This window comes from Coprinopsis cinerea, assembly GCF_000182895.1.
Source record: "Coprinopsis cinerea okayama7#130 chromosome 3 map unlocalized cont3.3, whole genome shotgun sequence".
Classification (NCBI taxonomy): domain Eukaryota; kingdom Fungi; phylum Basidiomycota; class Agaricomycetes; order Agaricales; family Psathyrellaceae; genus Coprinopsis; species Coprinopsis cinerea.
This window is the reverse complement of record NW_003307542.1, coordinates 3,303,704-3,321,951: the sequence shown is the minus strand read 5'-3', so window position 1 is coordinate 3,321,951 and position 18,248 is coordinate 3,303,704. Positions and strand designations below refer to the sequence as shown.

At 52.8% G+C, this 18,248-nt stretch overlaps 10 protein-coding genes across 10 annotated transcripts; 6 read left to right on the top strand and 4 right to left on the bottom strand.

The window, feature by feature from the left end:
- Positions 1–165: 165 nt before the first annotated feature.
- Positions 166–801, bottom strand: CC1G_02389 (hypothetical protein; the record flags this gene model as incomplete). Its single annotated transcript, XM_001830886.1, has 3 exons — positions 166–430; positions 510–704; positions 767–801. The coding sequence occupies 3 exons, from the start codon at positions 799–801 to the stop codon at positions 166–168; spliced, it is 495 nt and encodes a 164-aa protein (XP_001830938.1).
- A 407-nt stretch (positions 802–1,208) lies between these two features.
- Positions 1,209–2,260, bottom strand: CC1G_02388 (hypothetical protein). Its single transcript, XM_001830885.2, has 4 exons — positions 2,050–2,260; positions 1,906–1,990; positions 1,557–1,844; positions 1,209–1,493 (listed from the first exon to the last, which is right to left on the bottom strand). The coding sequence occupies exons 1-4, from the start codon at positions 2,145–2,147 to the stop codon at positions 1,302–1,304; spliced, it is 663 nt and encodes a 220-aa protein (XP_001830937.1). The 5' UTR covers positions 2,148–2,260; the 3' UTR covers positions 1,209–1,301.
- An 880-nt stretch (positions 2,261–3,140) lies between these two features.
- CC1G_02387 (hypothetical protein) lies at positions 3,141–4,987 on the top strand (the record flags this gene model as incomplete). Its single annotated transcript, XM_001830884.1, has 4 exons — positions 3,141–3,695; positions 3,761–4,117; positions 4,191–4,589; positions 4,664–4,987. The coding sequence occupies 4 exons, from the start codon at positions 3,141–3,143 to the stop codon at positions 4,985–4,987; spliced, it is 1,635 nt and encodes a 544-aa protein (XP_001830936.1).
- A 340-nt stretch (positions 4,988–5,327) lies between these two features.
- On the bottom strand, positions 5,328–9,432 carry CC1G_02386 (hypothetical protein; the record flags this gene model as incomplete). Its single annotated transcript, XM_001830883.2, has 5 exons — positions 5,328–6,481; positions 6,555–6,630; positions 6,709–6,865; positions 7,103–9,155; positions 9,210–9,432. The coding sequence occupies 5 exons, from the start codon at positions 9,430–9,432 to the stop codon at positions 5,328–5,330; spliced, it is 3,663 nt and encodes a 1,220-aa protein (XP_001830935.2).
- A 477-nt stretch (positions 9,433–9,909) lies between these two features.
- Positions 9,910–12,344, top strand: CC1G_02385 (hypothetical protein; the record flags this gene model as incomplete). The annotated part of the gene is made up of 4 exons (XM_001830882.2): positions 9,910–10,200; positions 10,365–10,596; positions 10,664–10,915; positions 11,440–12,344. 4 exons carry the CDS (start codon positions 9,910–9,912, stop codon positions 12,342–12,344), a joined length of 1,680 nt encoding a protein of 559 aa, XP_001830934.2.
- A 116-nt stretch (positions 12,345–12,460) lies between these two features.
- CC1G_14288 (hypothetical protein) lies at positions 12,461–12,664 on the top strand (the record flags this gene model as incomplete). Its single annotated transcript, XM_002911712.1, has 1 exon — positions 12,461–12,664. One exon carries the CDS (start codon positions 12,461–12,463, stop codon positions 12,662–12,664), a length of 204 nt encoding a protein of 67 aa, XP_002911758.1.
- A 1,097-nt stretch (positions 12,665–13,761) lies between these two features.
- Positions 13,762–14,626, top strand: CC1G_02384 (hypothetical protein; the record flags this gene model as incomplete). Its single annotated transcript, XM_001830881.1, has 4 exons — positions 13,762–13,859; positions 13,929–14,016; positions 14,074–14,358; positions 14,435–14,626. The coding sequence occupies 4 exons, from the start codon at positions 13,762–13,764 to the stop codon at positions 14,624–14,626; spliced, it is 663 nt and encodes a 220-aa protein (XP_001830933.1).
- Positions 14,627–14,978: 352 nt separating this feature from the next.
- Positions 14,979–15,592, top strand: CC1G_02383 (hypothetical protein; the record flags this gene model as incomplete). The annotated part of the gene is made up of 3 exons (XM_001830880.1): positions 14,979–15,013; positions 15,072–15,266; positions 15,322–15,592. The coding sequence occupies 3 exons, from the start codon at positions 14,979–14,981 to the stop codon at positions 15,590–15,592; spliced, it is 501 nt and encodes a 166-aa protein (XP_001830932.1).
- An 867-nt stretch (positions 15,593–16,459) lies between these two features.
- On the top strand, positions 16,460–17,394 carry CC1G_14287 (hypothetical protein). Its single transcript, XM_002911711.1, has 3 exons — positions 16,460–16,490; positions 16,616–16,906; positions 16,976–17,394. The coding sequence occupies exons 1-3, from the start codon at positions 16,485–16,487 to the stop codon at positions 17,162–17,164; spliced, it is 486 nt and encodes a 161-aa protein (XP_002911757.1). The 5' UTR covers positions 16,460–16,484; the 3' UTR covers positions 17,165–17,394.
- A 21-nt stretch (positions 17,395–17,415) lies between these two features.
- Positions 17,416–18,186, bottom strand: CC1G_02382 (lipolytic enzyme; the record flags this gene model as incomplete). Its single annotated transcript, XM_001830879.1, has 2 exons — positions 17,416–18,029; positions 18,090–18,186. The coding sequence occupies 2 exons, from the start codon at positions 18,184–18,186 to the stop codon at positions 17,416–17,418; spliced, it is 711 nt and encodes a 236-aa protein (XP_001830931.1).
- Positions 18,187–18,248: the final 62 nt, after the last annotated feature.

The following is an 18,248-nucleotide window of genomic DNA, read 5'->3' as shown; positions in this document are numbered from 1 at the left end:
GGCTCTCGAGAGAACGAGCCTATCTTGTCAAATCATACCTCACTTTCTATCTATTCAGAGGCATCCGTACTCTCCTCGGTCCGAACTGCATATCGATTCCGAGCCAGAATGGATCGGGTACTTTCCGCCAGGTGCATCAACATTAATGATGATGCCACTAGGAAATCAAGATTTCGCAGTCTCAGACTGTAAGGAAACATTGGGCGGCAGTCTGCTTTCCTTGTCCAAGTCAATCAACCGATACCACTTGTAGTTCTCCTTACAGATCCTTCTCGCCGTCTCGTTCAACTTGAGTACTGTGCAAAAGGTATCAAACCACTCGTCCCTCTTGTTATGCCACTCGTCCATGTCGCGCTTGTCGTCGACGGTATGAGCAAAGCAGACGAGGAAGTCGTAATACGTCACTTCAATCATCGAGAAAAACACGCCCCTGCCATTGTTAGTATGTTTATACTCGAGTAAAAGACGCCCCCCACACTGTAACTCCTGAACAACTTGAACAAGCTTACTTTTTGTCTTTCGGGGCCCAATAATTAACATAACCCTGAAGGTTGGGAGGCGGGATTTCGAAGACGTGTGCCAGGCATTCTCCAGAGATAAAGAACCCGGCGCCATAGTGGGGTGGGTAGATGGCTAGCCCGCGGGGACGACGCCTGGGGGGGTCACAGTCAAGTTCAACAGTCTCTGGGTATGCTGCGTCGCATCTGCCGCGCATCTATTCGTCAGCCGGGCTGTTCTTGCACGTGGAGGCAGACAGCGTACTCACTCCTCGCGAAATTCTTTGTACAGGGCGAGATCCATCGTATGTAGTTGGGAGTGAAGTCACAAGTGGGTCGTCGTGTCACCCAGAGACGCGTTTGGGACACGGTCCACGTGATGGCCAGTACTCGAGTCGGGGCCAGCTCATACAATTAGTCCGAGTCGATGAAGTCAGCCAATTCAGCTCCAACCTGTCAGTGAGCTCTACCTCTCGGTGGCATTGGCAGGTCGACACATGAGCCCACGTCTTACCTCCTCGTTTGTAAATTATCCTGTAACAACACAACCACTCGGCCCCCACGGCGTTTGTCATTTACGCAAGGGGGAAAGCTTAGGTCGAGTAGCAATTACAATGCGACTGCCGAGAGAGGTACATACTTATGAAGTCAACGAACACGCCACCCCTCGAGAAACGAGGTGCTGATACCTCAGGGTCACACACTAAGCACTGTCTGACTGACGCTATAGTCATTCCACAAAATCCCCAAATACACGAGGTCCTGAAGCGTCGTAGTAGTATGTACTTGTAGTTGTATCTACATTTACTTCTTTCCCTTCCTGAAGATTCCGCTCTTGGCGCGAGCGGTACCAGTAGCGTGGTTCTTAGCAGCCTTGGCCTTCTTCGCAGCCTGTTGTTTGGCCATGCGTTCCTGGTGCGCCGCCTGCTTCCTCGAAGGGTAGTTAATCTGCGTCTCTTTGCCCTTCTTCAACGAGTGCTGGAGCTTGTTGTGTACCTATACCGCACGTATCAGAACCTCCTCTTCGCGACCCGAATTTATAAACACTGGAGAACTGACCTTTGACGAATTAGGCTGCTTGTTATTAGGGAACCCAGCCATCTTAACCTGTGCAGCCGTCGTCGACTCGCCCTTTCCTCTCTGCCCAGCCTTCTGCACAGCAACCTTATACTCCCTGTTCGCGTTGGACGATTGCTGTCTATCCAGATGCCAGTTACCCTTGGTCAGGACTGTCTTTTGCGAGCTTCCCGGAGCGGCGGCGATGGAGAGCTTGCCGCCTTTGTGAGCGTCTTTGATGAACTTTGAGGCGTCCTTTTTTTGGGCGGCGTTCATTGACATGAAGGGGCCCTGAGAGATAGACAGCTCAGTCAATTTGAATGTGGTTGGAAGGAGAATATACGGTACGCACGGTTCGCTCGTAGATGTCATCAATGAAGTCTGCCAATCGAGCCTCAAGGTAGTCGGCGATCTCGACTTCACGGGCGGCAAGGGCGCTGAGGATTCAAGTTCGTCTGTCAGCAAGTGGACGATGCGACCAACGTATACCACTCACAGCTCATCGTCAAAGTCGAACGACCTGCGATAGGCACGACCAGCGACAGCAGAGGTGGCAAGGAAGAACACGGCAGCGGGGGCAAGAGTGAACTTCATTATGACGGTGAGAAAGTGTGAAAGTAGTTGAAGACGTTGAGGGTAGGTTTGGGAGCGTGGATAGATAGGTACGACCTGCGTTTGAATGGGTGTGCTCGATGTAACAGACCTGCTGTTCGATGGGGAACGAATACAGGAAGACTGCACTCCTTTTATATCTGTTGTCTGGCAGGGAGGGAGCCTTATCTCGGCGGCTTCAAGTTGCCGTCTCCTGTAAGTAAGTATTTTCAAAATCTCTGTTGGATCACCGCCCATAGTGTCACAGCTCCATGGCAGCCATCCGCGGCCGATATGTACTAAGGGCCACGAGGCCGAAACCAGTGGAGACACGTTAAAATACATACATCCTGACGCCAGTCTTGACACAAAGCATGTGGACCGCAAGGCGGTGTGCGAATGCCGTTGTAATACCATCCGTAACGCTCTATTCAATGCAGTGAAGATTCCAGATTTCAAATTGCAAAGGACGACCCCGTGTCCACGAATTCTACAGTTACATTTGCATGAGCCTTCGACAGGCCCCTACTAGTATACCATCTAAATTGGCCAAGCCGGATGCTGGACGACCTTAAGCGAGTCTCAACATTGACCACTCGGCTATCTTACAGTTCATCGTCCCCATGTCTATTTTTAGATACGTAACCCATCTTTGGCTCTCCATTGTCACGACATTGTCGGAACTGCAACTGCTGATGCGGGAAGCTGCCGTGATGACGGTCGCAATCTAAGTCCTTCGACACACAGCCCAGTCGAATCGCATCACATATCAGTGTGTCAGTGTCATGATCACTGCATCTTCTTCTTCCATTTGGGCGCTCGATTTCGATTTGGATTACATAGATGGTTCTATTCGAAAACCCTATCGAGATGGATTCTCAGCTGAACAAAAGCTCCTTCATTCAATCATCACCCCGGTCCAAGAACCTTACATTCGAGTCTCCGAACAACTTGAAAACTGCGCAACGCGTAACCTACTACAGTAGTACTACCTCCATGTCTTCCCAATCCCGTCTACTAGTAGACTTCCCACCGGAAATCTTCCCCGTGGTGGCAGGCCACCTCCCTCTCTACGCCACACCCCCAACCCTCCTCTCCCTCGCCCAAACCAACCGGCACATCTCCCAAATCACCCTCCCCCTCCTCTACTCGCACCTCATCCTCAAAAACGAATCCGATGCCCTCTCCGTCATCCACCAGATCCTCGAGGAGCCTTCAAAAGGCCATTTGGTGAGGGGCATCCACATCCGCTCTGCACTCTCCAAAGGAGTCCGTGAGGACCCTAACGGCCTTGATGTCCTCAAAGGCTTGGAGAGGCTGATCACGATGGGCGCTTTACCCTTCATTCATACCCTCGAGTTTCATTTTGAGGGGTTCTCGTGGTGGACGGACGAGGATGGTGAAGCTTTCTACGGGTTTGGAGAGCCTAAAGCGCCGTTCTGGGAGGGACTGAAGAAGAATTGTCCGCGGTTGCACACCCTGACTCTCACCAATATCGGTGATAGCGACGATAATCGATGGTTGGAAGAGTCTGGTCTATTTGAAATCGAGGTAGGCTTTCAATACAAAACTCGACGTCTGGGATTTTAGCAGTAGTTGAACACCACATCTTACAGAACATCCGTAACCTCACTTTACGCTTCTCCCAAAGCACACTCACCGAAACCGGGAACCAAAAACTCCTTCAAACCGTGTCCAATTTGGCACCCCGCCTGCGCACGCTCAACCTAGCTCCCAACTCTGACACAGACGAGTGGATGAAGATGGAGAACATCCTGGACTTTACGTTCCCCCATCTCGAGTCTCTGACGCTCAGCGCGTACGTCCTCGAGGACACAGCCAAAGCCATGGCATTCTGGGAGCGGCACCCCACTCTGGAGTACATCAACCTGAGTTATGGCGACGAAACACCGCGGTTCGCAGAAGGCGTTCATGATGTGGTGAACTTCCTGCCCAACCTGAGACACCTCGTCGTAAGTATCCCCAGACCTATCAACAACTCTACTCTCTATTAGCGAATGCATCACTGACCTTGATCCCACCTAGGCTCCATTCCGCGACGTCCGAAACCTCTCACCTCTCCTCCCACAACTAATCAGCCTCACAATCCTCGACAGCATCAACGCCCAAGTGCCCTACCTCCTCCGTTCCGTCCTCCAACCCTCCGCCCTCCAACCCCCCAACAGCACCGGTACCACCCCTAGCCTCCCCATCCTCCAAAGCCTCAACATCATCCAAGACGGCGAACCCTACGGCAAAATATCCCACCTCGAGGGTTCACACTGGTACGAAACGGCCGAGGGCGAGTTCAAAGAAGCGCCCGAGAAGAAGGGGCAGAAGTTTAAGAAGAGCGTGCTGAATGGGTATATGCATTCTATCGTCCGTGCGGCGCCGAATCTTGTAGAGTTGGGGTTGCAGGCGTCGGGTTTGGATGTGTCCAACTACGTGAGTTCTATCTTTTTCTCTCTCTCTGATATAGCGATTACATCCATGATCCATGCTAACCGCCATTTCAACAGGACAAACTCATCCCCGACCTCGCACAACTCAAAAACCTCCAGCGATTCTGCTACCGCGACCAACACACCCACCTCTCCGACCTCGACTCGGACCAAAAAGAAGAATTCAAATCCAAAGCCCGTCTGGCAGCCGAAGCCTGCCCTCGCCTGACCATGGTCGCAGATATCTACGCCGACCCACCCGCGCGATACGTCACTGCACGCATCTTGCGAAAATTGGACGATGGGAGCGTGGATGATGTCGAGCTTGTCACTGGAGATGGGATGGTGATTGGACAGGAGGACCAGGCGTTCCCGAGGAGTAGTGAGGCTTCGTTGGTCTAGGGCAACCATCGACACTGTGGAAATGAAGGAAGGAAAACAGGAAAGGACTGCCACCGGGTTCGAAGAAGATTTGTTATAACGCAAAAATGTACAAGGTTCAAATGGGTTACAGATAACTTAATCGTACAACACTAGTTCTGATAAAATGACAAGCCTTGAAATGGGTCGTAAAAGGTCGTAAAAAGCCCAGTCCATTTAGAACGAGCGGTCGTCACAAAAAAAAAAAAAAAAAAAGATGCAAACAAACATGCGAAAGATAAAAGCTGATACAAAAGCCAATGTAGATTCAGACAACGCACTGATCCAACCCTCAAGCCTCTAACCCCAACTCTAAACCACCTCAAGTTCTAACCGTATCCCCACCCTCAGGCAACGGCACAGTCCCCACCCTCCAACTCCTCACCAACTCCTGGCCCAAGGTACTATCCGGACAAACGCCAGGCTGAGGGGGAGGAACTGGCGCAGGAACCTGAAGAGCCGAGGCTGAACCGCTCCTGCTATGATGATGCCCTGAACCACTCCTCGATCCGCTTCTACTGCTATGCTGACCCAAACCATCACCTCCCCCAGAAGCCGCACTACGATGACTATAGCTGTGACTGTGGCGATGATTCGATTTCAGTTGCGGCGAGGAAACAGAGTATGAAGACGATGTGACCTTCGAGTCCGCAACAATTGAGTTGGGGGTTCCCCCAGTCAGAGCGACGGGGAAGGACTGCAAGGGTGCGTGAGGTGTAGGAACGGGAGAGCTCATAGGCGTGGCGTACATCGACATCGTTGGTGAGGTAATCGTTGAGGAGGTAATTGTCGGTGAGGCCGGGGTTCCCGTCGACGCAGGCGGGGTAGGATATTGGGGAACATGAGCCGGAGAAGCACCAGCTGCCGCCGCTCGAACTTGAGCAGGACTCATAGGCGCAGTAGGCGAAGGCACCGCACTCGTCGGCGCAGTCGACGTCGTGGAAGTAGGCGTCGTGCCACCACCCCCACCGCTCGAAGACGCCGACGTAGTCGTACTAGAGGTCGAATTACTCTTAACCAACCCCTTCCTCCCAATAAACGCAGCAAACGTCGCAGAGAGGGAGGTCTTCCTCGTCCTCGGCGCGGGTTTAGCTGCGCCGGACGAAGCGCTATGCACAGACACCGACTCCCCCGCTTCCGAAGGCGTAGAGGATTCGGGGACTATACTAGGTGGAGATGGCCCTGTGCTCGGTGCAGAGGGTACGGTAGGCTGCCCTATCGGCCCACCACCAGGAGACGAAGGCGTACTCTCCGTCGGTGCTTCAGTCTCTCCATCGCTATCGTCGTCTCCAGTTCCAGGCGCTGGCACCTCCCTCCTAGGCTGGTTTGGCTGAGGTTGGGAAGGCGTCTCGTCCGTCGGTGGAAGTGGTATAGGAGCCTGCGCCGCCGGACTCTTGGGGAATGAATGGTCCCACCACGTTCCCGGGATGAGGGCGATGGGGAGGAGCCAAGTTGCAGTCATGATCACGCCGTTGCCTAATCGAAGATCCAGCAGTTAAAAATCAATATGGATATAGGTATGGATGAGGAGGAGGATAAAGGTACTCACCAACATCATAACTCTTAATCTGCTGCCAGCTCCAGCTAATAAACGTCCCAATGTATCCCAAATACGGGGCCAACCGCTATCACACAAAAACCACCATCAGTCAACAATCGACTTCTCTTTTCTCGCGAGGAAAAGCGACCAACGATATACGCACCTGCAACAACAAAACAGTAGGCTGAACAGCAATCGGCAAACTAGCAACGGGGATATTGTTGAAGAACCACGTCAGAGCAGTCGTAATCATCGCCGCTCGTTTCGTCGCTTCGACCGTCTTGTCGGAGAGGATGAGGAGGACGGGGGGTGGGAGATACCTGTGTGTCCAAAGTTCCAATATGTCATCGTCAGTTCCAGCTGCTCGTCCAGGAGGCTCGAAAGAGAGAGGGGAAGAGGGAATAGAGAAAGAGAAACTTGAAAGAGAAACGCGAATCGAGAAACTCAAGAGAACCCTTTAAAACAAAATAGAGAAACGCAAGAAAACGAAAAGCCACAAATCCACGAAAGAAAACTCAAGAAAACTAAAAAAACTCGAATAAAAAAAAAAAACTCACAATCGATACCCCCACCAAAACACCTGCACGCTCATCTTCTCATTACTCGGCGCCCACGCTTTCTGTTCCAAAATCCTCACATGGCGCGTCCGTCCATCCGGTGAAGTGTACGTCCGATACGTGGCTTTGGCGGCGTAGGCGTAGTTGTAGGCGTTGTTGTGGGTGGGGAGGGGGGAGGTGGGGACTTGGAGGGAGGTGGTAGAGGCTGCTGTCGACGTGGTCGCGCTAGAGGACGCGCCGAACCATTGCCACATCCCAGCAGCTGGACGCGGCATCCAGCTCCAAGCTTTCACCTCAGGCTGCTGCTGTGGTTGAAGTTGCTGTTGGTGCTGCTGCTGAGCTGGTTCCTCCACGTCACCATCCAGATCCTCCTCCACCCAAACGCTAACGAGGTCTCCCATCTCCACTAGGTCGCGCTGTCCAGGGAGAATGGGAGAGTACAGCATGATACTGCTTCCATCCGTGAAGATACCCTCCTTGTCGTTCGGGTCTTCGTACCACTCTTCGTGCTCGTGTTCGTGATCTTCGTCCTCCACCTCGCCCTCTCCCTCCCCCTCGTCTTCCACTGGAGGAAGAGGTATAGTCCCACCCGGTGCGCCTGATCCTTCGTCCTCAGGCGGAAGCGGGATCGTCCGTCCAGGAGTGTACGGTGTAGGAGGAATATGCCCAGTCGTATCATACGACTCTAAAATATTCCATACGCTCCTCTTCTTCCTCTCCCTCCCACCACCTCCAGGCTTGCCACCAACCCCCTTCCCCCTCCCACTTTCACTCCCGCCGTTCATAGCAGGCGCCCGCCACAACCATTCAAGGACTTTATCCACCCCCTTCGCATGCTTGATCGCCTCAGGTACGGCGTCAGGCGGGGGGAGCGGTTTGCCTGTCTGCTTATCCCTCTTGGGCGTGCGCGGGGGCGGCGGCGCCGGCATACGCGTAATAGGATTCGGACGCGGCGAGCCGGGGTACCAACTTCCTCCTCCCCCTCGAGGACTCCCCGGGTACCGCGACCTTGGCGAACCGGGGAAACGACGATGGGGGGAACCTGGGTACGGGTACCCTGCGCGTGGGGAGCCGGGGAAGCGTCGGCGTGGTGTACCAGGCGCAGGTGTGGGTGGGCCAACGTCGATGTTGGGATCTGGGTCGATGGGGTGCTCCCAGACTGGTGGCGGGGGAAGGCTGTCGATTAGTTCTTGGATCTTGCGTGCGAGGACGGTGGGGTCGGAGAGGTCCTCCTCTTCTTCCTCCTTCTCCGCTGGTTCTTGATTGTGGTTGGTTGGAGGTACGGAGGGCTGACCGTCAGACGAGGCTGCGACGACGTGGATGCTGGGCAGAGGGACGGTGTTGAGTTCGGGGGAGTTGGGTGGTGCAATGGTGTGCACGACGGGTGTAGGCGGTGGTGCGCCCGAAGGCGTCGAGTTGTGAGCGAAGGGATTCGTATATCGAGAAGCGAGTGGGATGGTCCTGCCTGGAGGCGAGGTGAATCCCAGATCCGCAGCGGTCATGGGTTTAGGCAGAGGAGCGTTGGGCGTGGCTGGAGTAGTAGCTGATGTTGGAGTGGTGATGGAGGTATCTGTGGCATCGCCTGAAACGGAGGAGGATCCAGTATAGTTTGTGCTATAGGACGAAGAACCGACAGGGGTATCGTCCTCGTCGCCCTCTGCAACCATACTGAGCAACTTGGCGTGCCCTCCACCTTTCTGTCCCTGGGCTTGAGGAGGTTTCGACAAGACGGCTGAAGCTGATGAGCTAAGTTCGGATGCCAACGAAGAGGTCGAGCGAGAGCCCATGTAATAGAGCAGTTGTGGCTGGGGTTTGGCTGGTTCTGCGTTGTTTCCATCCTGCGTGGGCTTCGAAGCTTCTGGTTCTGTTGGTACAGTGCTTCCACCGAGGAAAGAGATGCTGGAGGTGGTAACAGCCGTCACTTTCTTCCAAAATCCACCGACGCTTTGAACTGAATTCTTGACCTTGCGTTTCGACGAGGAGGCGGCCGAACGGAGCGAAGAAACGCTGGAGACTCGACGTAGCTGTGTTGCTCCTGCAGAGGCTAGTGGTTCTGCAAGACAATGAGCCATCGTATTCAAAGATCATTCAAGAGTGCCAAACTCACCTCGAGAAACAGGCTTGGGATCCATAGAATGTCGACGTCCATGGGCCTTGATCGACGCTCCGCTGCTCGTCGAGCTCGCAGAACCCTTCACAGACGACGTCGAAGTCTGCTCAGAACCCGTTTTCGAGGCCGCATCGTTGGCAGGAGGTGCAGAACCAGACCCTCCAAACGGGAAGAAAGTGCGCTGCACAAATCGCTGCATGAAGCTCGACGATTCGGCCATCTTTCTTCCTTCGCTTTTTCTTGTTCCGACGCCGTTTGTTTTGGCGCTCAGCAGCAGTTCATGTCCACCTCCAACGTCCTGTGAGCGGTGAGAAGACGATGAAGAGGAAAAAGTGTGAGAACGGAGAACGTGGTCGAGGAAGAAGCGCGAACTGCAAGGCGCACAGAAGCGGGAGTGAGGGAACGACTTGCTTCATCGGGGTGATCCCGCGCCACGTGGGCGAGTAATTATCCCCCTATTTTTCCGACGCGTGCAACGACGCGCCCTCGTTCATCGTCCAACAACGCATAACCTGAAAGACACTCATAGAACAGTCAATCCAGGACCACTTTACATGTCCTTGGATGAGGAGAGCTACGCCGGCAATCACCTCATATCCTTGGCGGCAGGGACATGTCCTTTCATGCCACCGGATCCACGTCCGTCTCTTCTCTAAAAGGAGTTCTCTAAACCTGTGCGAGCAACCACCACCTCAACATGGAAGAGAGCTCAATAGCCAACCTCCCTGAACGCCCTCTGACAACGCCAGCCCAATGGCCGACCAGAAAGGGCATCGAGATCCTTTATCCACCGCACTCCAAAGTCTACATGCTCTTGCATGAAAGGGAAGAGACTGAACTCGTAGAAGGGTCAGTACAGCTTTACTACTGCAAGGAAGAAGATAGGAGGTATTATTATGACGAAGAAGACGAATGGCGGACTCTGCGGACCCGCGTTGTTATGTGGAGGAGACGGAGATTTTTGGAGATTTACAAAGGGTTTATCGAGGTCGGTTTCTTTCAGTTTATTATTCGTCACACTACCGAGAGTACTGTACTGATGAAAGGAAAATATTGACAGGGAAACCTTGACTTGACGTGACGCCACGAACAGGTTCGTTGACTCTCTCTCCTTCCGAACACCCTTTAACTTACCGCGACTATTGCCATTAGAGATGGAACGAATACATCCAGGGATTCGAAGAATACATGTCACACTTCCATCAGGTCACGCCTATGATTGAAACAACCGTCAATATACGCAAGCTATCTATATTCTCCGTGCAGATGGAGTACCCAGAAACATCATGGAAAATCAAACCCGAGGGCAAAGACCTTTTCGAAGAATGGCTCCTTCGTTGGGATATCGATCCGGATAATTGGTCTATTGACGCATCGGACTCGTGTAAGTGCTACAGTATCACTCGCCATAAGGCGGACAGGATGTGTAGCGCTAACACGTATCTTCGCAGTGAAAGTACATAAACTATGGCTCCAGAATCGGGAACCCAAGTTCCAAAGGTTGAAGCTCCCCGACCTGCAACAGGACGTTCACGAAGAGATATTCGACCGATGCGACGACCAACAGCTACTAGCGTTATCTCTATTTAGAGGGAACAAACCAAGTCGCCCCGCAGGTCGAGACTACGATCTTCCACCCACTCTTCCGCCAATGCTGCGACCTCCTGACTCCGAGCGTTCTACCCAACTTGACTTGCCTCAGAGTATATACTATCGTAGTGGAGTGGGATTAGCAATATTAGTAGGATTACACAAAAGAGTGGGATGTTGCCGCAAAAGAGTGGGATTGATATCAGCTGCGGCTCCCTTCAAACTCAGTGTATGAAGACGAAATGAAGACGCGCCAGAGGCGCCAAATACAATATATCCCCCTCCCCAACCTCTAACCACTAACCCCAACACTAAAGCCCAACCCTAAACCACACTCTAACCCAAACCCCTACCCTAACGGCTGCGCTACGCGCAGCGACTAACCCGAACTCTAACAGCCGCCCTTCGGGCGGCGGGGCTATCGAGCGAGAGGAGGCGCGAGCAAAAGAGTGGGATGATGGCGTGATCCCACTCTTTTGTCCCAATCCCACTCTTTTGCTCGCCATCCCACTTTCTTTTCCAATCCCACTCCACTAAAATTGTCATCGCCCCTTGCCTCAGCATCACCCACGCTCGACTGGGCGCACCGTTCCTCTCCGCCACACGCTCTCTCTGAGCGGGTGCACCATCCCCATAGGGGCGTTGCGCACACTCCTCCAGGACTCCCTCCCCGAGTGCAAGATCGCCAACCTCCATTTACAATTCTCGAGACCCGAGGCGAACTCGATAGCCTCAGCGACGCCGTGGTACATCCTCCGCATCTGCCCGGACGTGCGCAACCTTTCTGTGTCCCTCCTCTCGACCTTGGACGACCTCGTGTTCCCTCCGCACCATGTATACTCCAAGTTCCGCTGCATCGAGGTGCTGGAATGGCTTTCTGTCCACCAACTCCATCCTGATGGCATCCCGCGGCTGGCAGAGTGGTTATCTTCTCGGCCTACCGCGCCTAACGGCAATGGGGACCCCAGTCAGTCTGAAACCCAAGCAGAACGCGATTCATTCAAAGGCCTCACACACTTCAAGATCTCCCATACATCCCAAATCCCACCGCAATATACAGGCCTCCTCATCGCCTCCCTCCACGCAACCCCCTCACTGAAATTCCTCACCCTCGAGGGGCTGCACCTGCACTCCTCCATCCACTCCCTCATCCGCGAAATATCACTAGCCTGCCCAAACCTCGTCGCCCTCAAACTCGTCGCGCGGACAAACAACACGGGCACAATGCAGAACCGCACGGCCTCAGGGGAGGTCGCAGTGGTCTGGCCGCACCCCTCGGGGGCCTACGCGCCCGCCTTGGGGGGACTGAAAGCCCTCAAACACTTTGCGTGGAACTACAAATTGGTGGATGGAGATGCTACGCCGTTTGCGTTGGAGTTTTTTGAGCGGGGGGTTAAGCCTTGGGAGCGGCCTGGACTGGATGAACAGGAACGGCTACGGGAGAGTCTGGAGGGGGAGGGGGAGAGTGACTCAGTGAGGAGGAGGAACAATGGCCTTGGTACGTCCCCCACGAAGAACTCTGGTTCGACGATGCGGACATGAGCGTCCTGCCGTTCGCCGTGCACTGTCCTACCCTCCAGACCTTTGCGTCCAACTTTGTTATTGCGCCTGTTTATGAGATTGTTTGGGGCCCGCGTGTCAAGGAGAGTCTTTTATGAATGAAGGAGAGTCGTCTTCTTCGAATGCGGGAGCACGAGCACGAGTACAACAAGCACGACTCGGAGTCGGAGGGTCCGATCGCCAACGTGTGGTTGGAGGATTTGGTGGTCAGGCGGGTTCGGGCGTTGCATTGGAGGGAGGATCTTATTGCTGATAACCCTGATTTTGGGGTTTATGGACGGGGCCATTGGCCGGATGTTTAGACTCTTTATAAGGTCGAAAGGAGCTGAGGTGTCGACGCCTCCTTCTCAATGAGCTTGTGCATTTGTATGTTCGATGTCCAAGCTGCCTTCGCTTCGAAGGGCGCGCTGAGGATGCAGGTAACCGACCGCTTTCGGGGTATATTTGACTGAGGGCGAGCCCCTACTCGACCTTTTTGCGCTGCTTTTATCTGGTTTTTACTATAATAAGCATCCAGAAGGAAGGTTCTGTGTCAAGTTACTCTGAAAATCTAATACACCGAGTCGAAATACGGAATGATTTCAAGCAGATCTAGACGATTATTAAACTCACCATCCTTAAAAAATATTCGATTTATTTCAGATCTAGACAGGGCTCCCCTACTCCCTGAAATCCGTCGCCATTTTCAGAATGGGGTACAATGATGACGACTGTCGCAATCTCCTAATACACAGCCCATTCGAACTGCATCACAAGTCCTTCTCCGCAATATTGTATACTTGGATGTTCCCTTGTCAGTTTTCCAGTTGAGATGGATAGGGTACTGCGCGGGCGTCTTGAGGAGGTTATCGACGGGCCCAAAATCGAGTCTACATCAGTAGCGTTGGGAGTTCTGACAATGGGAACAGAGTTTGGTGATGTGTGCGATCGTGCATGGGGAACATGGCAGATGGAGATATATTAGTTCGTTGGCTGTTGACACTTGGTCCAGGCCGCCCAGCCCGAATCAGATAGACGCCCGTTGATAAGCCGGCAATGTACCCTCATGAATCCCACGGTGGAGGTAGTCCTGCAGCAGAGCTCACGTACACTCCTGCATCCACTCCATGCCAACGTTTTTGGAACCGGAGTACGAGTGTATCTTGAAGTCTTGTGGCCCAATTGTCGGGTGCCATGGTGTTTATGGGCGGTGACACTAAGATTCATGGTAAACGTTAAGGACTTGCATGACGGCACCTTGTAGCCCGAGCAGGGTCGCTAATTCACTCCGACAGCAGTATATAATGAGGATAGGGTTGGAAGATTTGTTCCACATCGAACAGCTGGCCTGTTAGTTACGCAAGGTCGTATCCACACCGATCCAATCAGTACCTTCAACTCCTTTCAAATACCCGTCATCATGAAGTTCTCCTTTGCTCCCACTGCAGTGCTTATGCTCGCCACCTCTGCTATTGCTGGTCGCGCTTACCGCAGGTCGTTCGACTTTGAAGACGAGCTGTGAGTGTGCTTTGACTTTGGTCGTATCGTCCACTTGCTCACAGACAAATTACAATCGCGACTGGTCAGCGCCCTTGCCGCACGAGAGCTCGAAATTGCCGACTACCTCGAGGCTCGATTGGCAGACTTCATCGACGACTACCTCTACGAGCGAGCCGTGCGTATCCCACCGACCAATAGGAGCCCGTTTCTGTAGCTAAACCTTGTTTCCCAGGGCCCCTTCATGGCAATGAACAACCAGAAGAAGGATGCGTCCAAATTCATCAAGGACGCCCACAAGGGTGGCCAGCTGAACACCGCCGCCGCTCCCGGAAGCTCGCAGCGGACAGTCCTGACCAAGGGCAACTGGCACCTCGACCGACAGCAATCGACGAACGCGAATGGAGAGCATAAGGTTGCGGTTCAGAAGGCTGGTCCGAGAGCCCAGGGCGAGTCGACTACCGCCGCCCAAGTTACGATTGCTGGGTTCCCCAATAACAAGCAGCCCACGTCGTCGAAGGTTAGTTCTTCCCTGTTCTTCCGGTCTGGTATGAGGGGTAGATGGAGAGTTCTGATTTGTGTGGTGTTGCGTGTAGGTTCACAATAAGCTCCAGCATTCGTTGAAGAGCGGTAAAGAGACGAGGATTAATTACCCTTCGAGGAAGACGGAGGCTCACAAACAGCGCATGGCACAAGAGCAGGCTGCGAAACGGGCTAAAAACGCCAAAAAGCACAAGGATGGTCAAGCTCGAGCCAAGAGCGGAATCTTCAGGAAGGGAAGGAAGTAGATATACCCTCCATACGCCTTTTGCGTGGTATTTTTAGGACTATGTGGTATGACAGTGCTACGGTAAAACAAAATCAAATGTATGACTGAGACGTTGTCGCCTCGTTTTTGACGAGAGGACGTGCTTTTCTCCTCGTTATCCTTGTCAGCATTCTCGGTCTAGATTATCGAAACAAATTCCTCATCTCTGCGAGCGAGTCTCGCAAATCCAACTGGCTCAAGTCGCGACTTTAGGCTTGCCTCAGGAGAGCAAGTTGCGAGTTCCGACTCGGGCTCTGGCGACCACGTGGGTCGTGTGCAAAATTTAAAGCACCGTCGCGTCACGTCGCGTCAGCCTTCGTCTCCCAACCACGATGGATCTCGCCCTGTACAAAGAGTTTCGCGAGGAGTGAATAACTCCAACTGCATTTTGAATTAGCAACTTGATTGACGAACCAACTCGACAGGTGCGATGCAGCATACCCAGAGAGCGTCGAAATCGACAGTGACCCTCCGAGGCGTCGTCCCCGTGGATTAGCCATTTACCCACCCCACTATGCCGCTGGGTTCTTCATTTCTTCAGAATGCGTGTATCAGACCTTCAAGGTCCCCCCTCCCGACCTTCTGGGTCTTGTCAATGACCGGGCCTGGAAAGAGAAAAGGTGAGTCGTCTAATACTGGGCCGCTGGTAAGTAACTGATGGTTAACCAATTGCAGGGGATCTGGAGTGAATTTCTCGATGATTCAGGTGACGCATTGCGACTATCTTGTTTGCTTCGCTCATACTGTTGACGACAAGAGGGACATGCAGGAGTGGCGTGAGAGGAGGGACGAGTGGTTTGATACCTTTTGCAGGATGCTCGAGTTGAACGAGGCGTCGAGAACGATTTTGAAGAGGAATTACAAGTGGCATCGCTTGATTTACCTGGACAAGTCAGTCGGAATGCCGCCCGATGTTTCCCTACAGTCTTCTACTGTGCTTTCCTAATTCCCAAATGTACCGCTCTATGCTGCGACTGGATGACCACTAATATTCTTCTTTCGTACATTGGTGCGCTCCAACAAGTAAATATGCAGTCCATACTGTTTTGCGAATCGATGTCACGGTATCTAGTAGGATATGGCGTATGAGATGAAGCAATTGAATTAGTGACGGAGGTGTGGAATCGATGCCTCGTTTTCGATGGAGCTCCTATAGTAGTTCTCAGTTCGATGCTCCACATCCTTTTCTGTCGTTACGAAGTGCACGATGCGTGGCATTGAGGCAAGCCCAACTCTGGGGTGCATCCTTCCTCGGCACTTTTTATGATAAACGCGCCCAGCCAGATTGCTCAAGGGCTGTCGCTCGTCAACTTCAACCTTCTCAGAGGAACTGGGAGATAGGTAGCCAAAGAGTTAATGGCACAGTGGGCGTATCTGTCTTATTACTGGCAGTAAATAGCACTCTGCGGGTGTCTCAAGACACATGAATTCAACTCACGCCGTATCCGGAACATCGAGTACCTGTCAACGGAATTCCTAGGCACTTACTATTTATAAAAGTTACCAAATCGAATTCCTTGGATCTGGATTGAGTTTGAATTACAGACGGGTTCCTGCCATGTGCTGTGGAGATAGGGACTCGTGTCCTTATCTTGTGACACCTCCCCTCTCGTGTACATGCAAGTTTTATCCAAGTTCGGTCGTCGACGGAGGATGCATGTTCCCTTGCCAAGTAATTTAGACGCCCGTTGCTGCGCCTGGTACGGGCTGATCGGTTTGCGAGGTAGTATATAGAGTGGTCCTTTTCAGCAAGTGTTCCTCAGTCTCCCTTGAGTCACTTTCCCCTTCGGACGGAACCTGCCTCAACTTGCCAGCTCAGTCTAATCTCAACGCTTAACATGAGTGTAAGTCGGATCCCGTCCGACGAGTCACGACGGGCGTGCTGCAATATGCAGCTCTTGTCTATGGCCCGAGCCTCCTATTATCCATTCCCATTTGCATTACTCACTACGTCCGTCTTAATCACTAGGGTGACTTCGCCAAACTGAATGAAGCCCAGAAAAAAGAGGCGAAAGCGTTTATAAACAAAGCACACTCGAAGGGAAAACTCCCGAAGGCTGCTGCGGCGAACCCGTCGCAAAAGACCATCTTTTCCGAAGGCGGCTTTCGTCTTGAACGACGGCAGGCAGTCCCCAATGACGGTGGGGCAAGAAAGGTAGCTGTCGAGCAGAATGGGCCCAGGAACGGTCGGAGTACGACTGTAGCTCAGACTAAAGTGCTCCCTGGATACCCTACCGATTCAGTGCCGCCTTCTGGAAAAGTAAGTCTTCCTTATACCACAATTCGGCCTTTTAATTTAACTTCTGATGATGGACTCACTTTGCTATAGATTAGGAATAGATTGCAGGCCTCCTTGAAGTTCGGAAAGGAGACCTATATCAAACCCCAGAGGCGACTCGATCATGATCGGCGCGTGGCTGAAGGTCAGCAGCAGAAGAGAGAGACACTCTTGAAGAAACACAATGAAGGTATAATGGCCAGGGCTGCCGCTGGTAATACGAGGAAAGGGAAGACGTGAGCCAGTGAATGTGCAATTGCATTATATCACTCTTTTTGAAGGCCTGTTTGAATTGCGATCGACCTGTTCTGGCCGGGAAGTGGGTTTGAAGTATGCATTCCGATTCTTTCGCCTGTACAATAGTGGTGTCATTCGCGCTCGAGTCTTTACCTTTACGCAAAATGACGTACATTAGGGTACCATACTGTATACTATGGAAAAGTACAGCGATATGTTATCGTTCGGATGTCTTTCCGTTTAACTGAATCCGTCTAAGGAGGAGGACCTTGCACAGGCCAGATCCAGCCTCGAGAATCAGCGCCAACAATTGCATCGTAGAAGCACCTTCCAATGCGCTCGTATGCAGCGTCATTAGGGTGTGTACCATCCGGTAACTCATTCACCGAAACCAGTCGTCCGCAGTCGGCAAAGACCACTGATCTCCCCTGGTTAACCCAATGTTGAACAACGCCCGGAATCGCCGCATTGAACGCATTGATCCTAGCATTAGCCGCTGCATCCCTATTGGGTGGCAACGACGAAACGACGACGAGGGTCTGCGGGGGAAAGTTCAAAACCCCGCCAATGAGATGGCTAAGTCTCGACGGCGCGTTGATAACGTCGATGTTCCTAGTCATATCGTTCGTTCCAACGAGGATGGTGGCGATGTTCGGGCGGTTCCTTGGCATGGACTCGCGCATCTTGCAGAAGACTTCGTCGATGATGAGGCCGGGCCATCCCTCGGTGTCTTTGTCGTGGAAGGTCGATCCGGTGGCTGGGTTGTTGCCGACCATGTTGACGGTGTTTCCGTCCCTGGCGAGGAGGTTGTAGAGGTCATCACGGTAGCCGTTACCTTGACTGCTTCCTACACCGAAGGTAATTGAAGCTGCGTGAATGTTTATTATTTCGGTGAGATTGGGAGACGCGTCGGAAAGGATTCACTTACCACCAAGGGGCATGATCCTGCAGGTCTTTCCCGTAAATGCGAGGGCATTGGGAAGCACGCAGGCTACAACAGCTGCTAATTGAAGGAGAGAGCGCATGTTTCGACGGGAGGGGAACTGGAGGATGACCGGAAGATGGAAACTTGCATGCGACTTTTAAG